The 7,974-nt window shown below is 39.1% G+C and overlaps 2 protein-coding genes across 2 annotated transcripts; both read left to right on the top strand.

Moving 5' to 3' along the window:
* Positions 1-3,772: 3,772 nt before the first annotated feature.
* On the top strand, positions 3,773-4,666 carry LOC117911581. Its single transcript, XM_034825987.1, has one exon. The coding sequence runs from the start codon at positions 3,773-3,775 to the stop codon at positions 4,664-4,666; it is 894 nt and encodes a 297-aa protein (XP_034681878.1).
* A 1,850-nt stretch (positions 4,667-6,516) lies between these two features.
* Positions 6,517-7,410, top strand: LOC117911579. The gene has a single exon (XM_034825985.1). It carries the CDS (start codon positions 6,517-6,519, stop codon positions 7,408-7,410), a length of 894 nt encoding a protein of 297 aa, XP_034681876.1.
* The last annotated feature ends 564 nt before the right edge of the window (positions 7,411-7,974 follow it).

The following is a 7,974-nucleotide window of genomic DNA, read 5'->3' as shown; positions in this document are numbered from 1 at the left end:
TCAGTTCTCTTACAGACTAGTCAATTGCAATCTTTTGCTTCTGTTCCTTTTATGATGTGGTGTATGAGCTATGGTCCTGGGTAGGTTAGAAATCCACTTAGAACACATTCATGGTTTCTCTGGGAAGGACTTCCATGAAAGTTTTAAATTTATCAAGCAAACGAATGGCCAAGGAACATGTTACTATACAATGAGCCAAACATTTGTATCTTTAGATTTTACACGGGAGGCAATGATGAAAAACGACCCCATTTGATCTCAACCCACTCTGGAAAGCTGATTGTTAAATAACCCACATGCCAAGTTGCTATATTTGTGCCAGTCCCACATAGGGTTTTCCACATGAAATCTATATGAAAAAGGCCATTGTCATATATGAAAATAATCATATGATGAATCACCTTTTAATCTAATCCAGGCTACACAAAAACTGATTTAAAGCCTGTTCTCCATAAACTAATAGAAGTTGCTAATCTGATCAAGGCCACATGGGGACAATGTATTCTAAATTGATTTAAAGCCTGTTGAGATGCCTTTTGTCTCAATAGGGGGTGATACCATTCACATGGTCACTACTATTTTCATATGATTGACTGCAGCTGCCTCGTGTGCAGCCATTATAATACCGCAGCTACCTTGTGTGCAGCCATTATTAAAGGATTTGGGCAGATGCACACATGTATGGATTATATATTGGGTTCATCATTGTCTCTCAAAATGAGTTGCAATTACACTATAGCACAAGTGGAACTGCAACCTTGTCTCCCATATCAGCATACCCCCATCTTTTTTATAGGAAGATTTTTGTGCCACAGTCATAATTATATTCTGTAGTTTAATATTTCCTCATCAGCTATGCATGGTTATATGGAGGAGATAAAGCAGCAATGCCACCGTTCATGTATTTTAATGCCAACGAAGGAGTTGTAAATTGTAAGTGTTAGGTCTCCTCTAAGAAAGATGGCCTCTTCTCTGTTAGCTTTTGTGTGGCCTTGGATGTTGAAGGAGAGGATCCGTGTTTGTTTCCAATTTCAATATCATAGATCAGAGACTCTCTTGTGCACATCTAATTATGAAAGTGTTCATGCTTATAAACGTTTTTCTTTCTTTCACACTTGGACTCATCATTGTTTTTCAAATGAGTTATAATTACAAACTAGAATAAGTGGCATTGCAATCTTGTCTCCCACACTGTTTTTCAATTTTCAAATGAACATGAGATATAACTCATTTGGTCCTAATTATTATTCCAGTGGCCTCAATATTTCCTAATAAGCCGTGCACAATCATGTGGAGGAGACAAGGTGACAATGCCACCTGCTCCTTTTTTTAGCAATGTTCTATAAGATATCATGTGTTGCAATACTAAAGGGTCAATGCCATAACAATTTTGAAGAACAGAGTTGTTTATGGTCATTATGAATCGGGTTGAGGAACATTGAGCAAACATTGGCAGACAGGGTGCTTAGATGGAATCTAAATCATGCTGTCAGTCAATGGGAGTTGAGAAGATAGGATTCCTTGTTTTTCTCTTCCACCATATATATACATATATTGAGCAGATGCCAACGGAGGAAGGCAACTTGGTAGATCTGAATAGCACATTGTAAGTGTCAGGCCCCATGTAAGAAAGATGGATTATTCTCTGTCAGTTTCCAAAACTAGTTACCATGCTCAACCCATCTGCTTGCCCTCAAAGCCTCATCCATTGATTCCTCAATTAAGTGTAGATTAGGAGATTCCGAAGCCAACTGTTCTTCATTATCAGTAAGCAACAATCTAAGTAGCCTTGCAAATTTGTATGATGGTTTGGGGAACTTGCTTCTGGTGCCACTCTCTCAGCATGTCATGGCCCAACAACCAAGCCAGAAATGGGTTACTGAGGTAAAAGATGCATATCTTTTGCTATTGACTGTAAGCACTGTTGCTTGCACAAGAATTTCAATCAATTCTGAGAAAAAAGCCATGTGGTGAACTTTGGCCTGAAAATGAGTTTGGAGAATACTCAGATTCAAGGAAGAAGATGAAGAAGGCAATCCACAAGTCCTTGCAGGATTTGACGAGCAAGTGTGACTTCTCTACCTAGACAAAGAACGTGAAACTGTGGGTTTAGACGGCTTATTAAGAGAGTTAGAGGAGCCACCCTCACTGTGTTTGAATACTTGTTGGCATTTATTTCTGGGCCAAAGGTGCATCCAAAGACAAAAGGGATGGTCTTTAGTATCCAGATTGATGCACTCCAAGCATGTTGCATCTGAGGAAGAAGCAGAATCAAACGGTATATAGGTGCTGCATTGAACCCCAACATCAGCCAAAAGAGAACCAACTCTCTCTTTTGTGTTGAGAATTCAAGACTTTGATGGAGGACTAAAAACCTGTTTAGGCATCTTATTAAAACCAGAATGCCCCTTCTCAACATCCTCAACCACTACTTTAAAAGCCTCACACTGATAAGCCATAGGCAACCAAAATGTTTGTCAGGATACATACATACTTGTACATGAATGAGAAATACTTTATACTTTTTCCATATAAATATACTCTTTGTGCCCAAATCAACACTGTTCTCCTCTTTTCCTTTCCTTCACCAAAGCATTCTTTGCACAGATGTTGATACTCCTGTCATATATGATGCAGAATCATACCTATGAAGAGAGAGAGAGATCAAATCAAACATAATTGGTCTTGTAGAAGGTAAACTGAAGTCGTTCATATATTTTCCAGAAGGCACTGGTGGAGTGTGCCTAAGGATCTGTTGGAAAAGCAGAGTGACCCTAATCAACATCCACAACCAGTAGCAAGGAGAAACCTCTGCATTTTGATACTCCATAAAAAATGAAGTGCCTTTGGCTTTAAGCTCCTACCATTTTTTTTGTACCTGAAGGAAGTTACATTCCATTCCATTTGATTCTAATAATCAGATTCCCAAGCAGATGACTCAAATGCAAGATCCATGAATGTAATAACAAACCAATTGTTTGATAACCCAGTTCTGGTTTGTAATAGCAAGCACAGTTGAGACCTGGAACAGAAGGAAAAATCCCCATCAAATTTAGTACTGACATGAGCTTCTAATCTTGGATGTCCAGAATTATACAAGAAAACCATCCAGTACTGTGATCATAATCATCAAACTTTTTCATTTTCTCATAAGTAGCATTCCCTTCTCATATGCTGCAGGACATGCAGTACTACTACTATACCAACAAAGAAAAAATATATAACCATCCAGTACTGTGATCATAATCATCAAATTTGGAAGGTTTTTTGTCAACCATTTTCATCATAATATTCAAGATATTGAAACAATATAAAGGCCCTTTATCCTACTCAGAATATGCTTGCACGAGTGATGCAGACCTGTTGTCTTCTCAATTTCAAATTTTACAATGGTGGAAAATATAGAAATTTAATTCGTCCTCATGTTTGTCTTCTCAGAAAGATTACTTCTATCAGAGGAGATTATGAGCACCACTCGTGGAATGCATATCCTATGAATTATTTTCTAGGATCATGTTATGTTAATCCAAGTTTTTTATTTTAAAAATTAAATTAATTGGGTGGTGAGTTGGGGAATTGGTTGGAGGGAGACAACGCATAAACATCGCTGAGATATCGTTTACATCCAAATCAAAATCACATTACCATTCATTGATTTTTGGAGAGGAAGAGATTCCTCTTGTCTCCTCACTTCACTATATATATTGGGCAGATGACAGAGCAAGGATAGTACATTCAACTTCCAGGCCTTCTTTTCCCCCTAGGAAGAAAAATGGCTGTCTCTCCTTTAAACACAAAAGCCTATTATCATGCTCGCTCTATCAGCTTGCCCTCTAGACCACACCCTCTCATTCCTGAATTTGATGAGCATCTGTGCAGATTAAGAGCTTCTGAAGCCACCTCTTCATCATCAATAAGCCACAAATTTAGTGGCCTTAAAGATCTACATGATTGTGTAGATAATTTGCTTCTGCTGCCATTCACTCAACAATCCTTAGCTCAATACCACCATGAGCAATGGGTTGATGAGCTATTGGATGGATCTCTCAGGCTTTTGGACTTATGTGACACTGCTAAGGATGCCTTGTTGCAGACAAGGGAAGGTGCACATGAACTTCAATCAAGTATGCGCAGAAGGCGAGGAGGTGAAAATGGGATCTCAAGTGAGATTGGGAAATATTTAACTTCTAGGAAGAAGGTAAAGAAGGCAATCCACAAGGCCCTAAGGAATCTGAAGGGCATGGGGAACAAGTGCAGCTTCTCTGCCTTGAATAGAGATCCTGAGACCCTCTCCACAGTCAGCATGTTAAGAGAGGTGGAAACAGTCACTCTCACAGTGCTTGAAGCTCTGTTGTCCTCAATAGCTGGGGTAACAGCACAATCAAAGCGAAGTAGCTGGTCTTTAGTCTCAAAATTGATGCAACACAAGCGAGTGGCATGTGAGGAAGCAGAAGCCGATCTTAGTGAATTTGAGAAGGTGGATGCTGCATTGTGCACCCTCCTTGGCCACAAGAACAAATCAGTTAATGTAGTGCATGTTGATAATGTGCATAATGAGGTAGCAAATCTGGAATTGAGCATTCAAGATCTTGAAGAAAGGATAGAGTTCCTATCAAGGCATTTAATCAAAACCAGGGTGTCTCTCCTCAACATCCTCAGCCACTAGTTGAAAAAACGCATAATACAGAGTAATGGGCAAGGGCCCATTGATTTTTGCATACTTGTAAATGAATGAGAAATACAAATACAATTTTTTGTTTTTCATTATAAATCAGCTCTCTTATAAATAGATTAATCAATGATAATCTTCTACTTTTTTTCCATTTATGATGTGTTTTATGAGATATGGTCTCAGGTAGGTGAGGAATCCTCATAGAAGGTGTTCATGGTTCATGTTGGGAAAGACATCTGCCATGAAAGATTTCAATTTATCGAGGAAAGGAATGACCAAGGATTCTGTTACTATTCAAGGGGCTAAACGTTTGTACACTTTGGGATTTTACACAGAAGGCAACAATCAGAAAAGACCCCATTTGATCTAACCCCACTCTGGAAAGCTGATTGTTAAATAACCCACATCCCAAGTTGCAGTATTAATTTGTGCCAGAGTCATGACTCAAGTCCACCCACATGGGGTTTTCCATAAGAAAGTTTGAAGAAAAAAGGCCATTGGCATTAATGGCATATATGAAAATAATCACATGATGAGCCTTCTAATCTAATCCAGGCTACACAAGAACTGACTCAAAGCCTGTTTTCCATAAACTAATCAGATCAGATAAGAACCTGCTGATCTAATCAAAGCCACACGGGGACAATGTATTATAAATTGATTTAAAGCCCTTGGAGATGCCTTCAGTCTCAATAGGGCGTGATACCATTCACATGATCACTACAATTTGCATATGATTGACTGCAGCTGCCTTGTGTGCAGCCATTATAAAAGGATTTAGGCAGATGCATACATGCATAGATTATATATTGGGTTCATCATTGTCTTTCAAAATGAGTTGCAATTATAAGCCAGCACAAGTAGGACTGAAATCTTGTCTCCCATATCAGCATACCCCCGTCTATTATGTAGCAAGATTATGGTTTAATATTTCCTCATCAGCTATGCATGGTTATATGGAGGAGACAAGGCAGCAGTGTTACCATTCACCATGTATTTTAATGCATTATTTTATCAAATGTGAGATGCTGCTACACCAAGGTCAATGGCATAACAGGATTAAAAAAGATAGCTGTTTATAGGAAATTATTAGTTGGCCACAGGGACTCTAACTGAAAAATGGAAAACATGGTGTGTAGGTCTAATCAAAATCAATTTGTGAGTGATTGAGAATTGAGTAGATGAGATTCCTGATTTCCCTCTTCCCCCAAATATATATGGAGCAGATGCCAAGGGAGGAAGGAGTTGTAAATTGTAAGTGCTGAGTCTTCTCCAAGAAAGACAGCCTTGAGGCAAATTTACTTGGACCTCAAGGGGGATGCTTGGGGTGCGAAATAGCCAAAGCAACTGCTTTGGCCATGGCAGAAGTCACAAAGGATGGACTAGAATGCCTGTTTAGGCATCTTATTTTCAATGTCCTTAACTGCTAGTTTATAAGCCTCATAGAGATAAGCCATGGGAAAATACATACTTGTATATGAATAGGAGCAGAAAGATTACTTCTATCAGAGGAGATTATGAGTGCCACTCGTGAGCTGCATATTCTATGAATTATTTTCTAGCATCACATTATGTTGCTATAAGCCTGTGATTTTCAAAGTTAAATTAATTGGGTGGTGAGTTGGAGAATTGGTTGGAGGGAGACAATGCATAAACATTGCTGAAATAGCATTTAGATCCAAATCAACATCACATTACCATTCATTGATTTTTGGAGGGGAAGAGATTCTTCTTGTCTCCTCACTTCATAATATATATTGAGCATATAACAAAGCAAGGCCAACCATCTGAAAATTGCAAGACTGATCTGTGGATTCAACTTCTCCCTCACTAGGACGAAAAAAATGGCCATCTCTCCTTTAAACCCAAAAGCCTATTACCATGCTCGCTCTATCAGCTTGCCCTCTAGACCACACCCTCTCATCCCTGAATTTGATGAGCATTTGTGCAGATTAAGAGCTTCTGAAGCCACCTCTTCATCATCAAAAAGCCACAAACTTACGGGCCTTAGAGATCTACATGATTGTGTCCATAGTTTTCTTCTTCTGCCATTCACTCAACAAACCTTAGCTCAAAACCGCCATGAGCAATGGGTCGATGAGCTGTTGGATGGATCTCTCATGCTTCTGGACATATGTGGCACAGCTAAGGATGCCTTGCTGCAGACAAGGGAAGGTGCACGTGAACTTCAATCAAGTATGCGCAGAAGGCGAGGAAGTGAAAATGGGATCTCAAGTGAGGTTGAGAAATATTTAACCTCTAGGAAGAAAGTAAAGAAGGCAATCCACAAGGCCCTAAGGAATCTGAAGGGCATGGAGAAGGAGTGCAGATTCTCTGCCTTGAACAAAGACCCTGAGACTCTCTCCATGGTCAGCATGTTAAGAGAGGTGGAAACAATCACTCTCACAGTGCTTGAATCTCTGCTGTCTTCAATAGCTGGGGTAACAGCACAATCCAAGCGAAGTGGCTGGTCTTTAGTCTCAAAATTGATGCAACACAAGCACGTGGCATGCGAGGAAGCAGAAGCCAATCTTAGTGAATTTGAGAAGGTGGATGCTGCATTGTGCACCATCCTTGGCCACAAGAACAAATCAGTTAATGTAGTGCATGTTGATAATGTGCATAATGAGGTAGCAAAGCTGGAATCAAGCATTCAAGATCTTGAAGAAGGGATAGAGTTCCTTTCAAGGCATTTAATCAAAACCAGGGTGTCTCTCCTCAACATCCTGAGCCACTAGCTGAGACAAAAAAAAAAAACCAAAACATAATATAGATTCATGGGCAAGGACCCATTGATTTTTCCATACTTGTAAATGAATGAGAAATACAAATACAATTTTCTGTTTTTCACCACAAATCAGTTCTCTTATATACAGACTACTCAATGGTAATCTTTTGCTTCTTTTCCTTTTATGATATGGTATATGATCTATGGTCTCAGGTAGGTTAGGAATCTTCTTAGAAGGCATTCTTGGTTTATCTAGGGAAAGACTTCCACCATGAAAGATTAATTAAATTTATCAAGGAAAAGAATGGTCAAGGATTCTGTTACCATACAATAAGCAAACCTTTGTATCCTTGAGATTTTACACAAAAGGCAATGATCAGAAATGACCCCATTTGATCTAAACCCACTCTGGAAAGCTGATTGCTTAATAACCCACATGCCAAGTTGTAGTATTAATTTGTGCCAGAGTCATGACTCAAGCCCACCCACATAGGGTTTTCCATAAGAACTTTTGAAGAAAAAAACCATTTGAATATTATGAAAATAATCATATCATGAACCCCCCAGTATAATC

The sequence above is a fragment of the Vitis riparia genome, chromosome 3, assembly GCF_004353265.1.
Source record: "Vitis riparia cultivar Riparia Gloire de Montpellier isolate 1030 chromosome 3, EGFV_Vit.rip_1.0, whole genome shotgun sequence".
NCBI classification, from domain to species: Eukaryota; Viridiplantae; Streptophyta; class Magnoliopsida; order Vitales; family Vitaceae; genus Vitis; species Vitis riparia.
The sequence above is the reverse complement of the archived record's forward strand: the minus strand, read 5'-3'. Positions and strand labels throughout refer to the sequence as shown.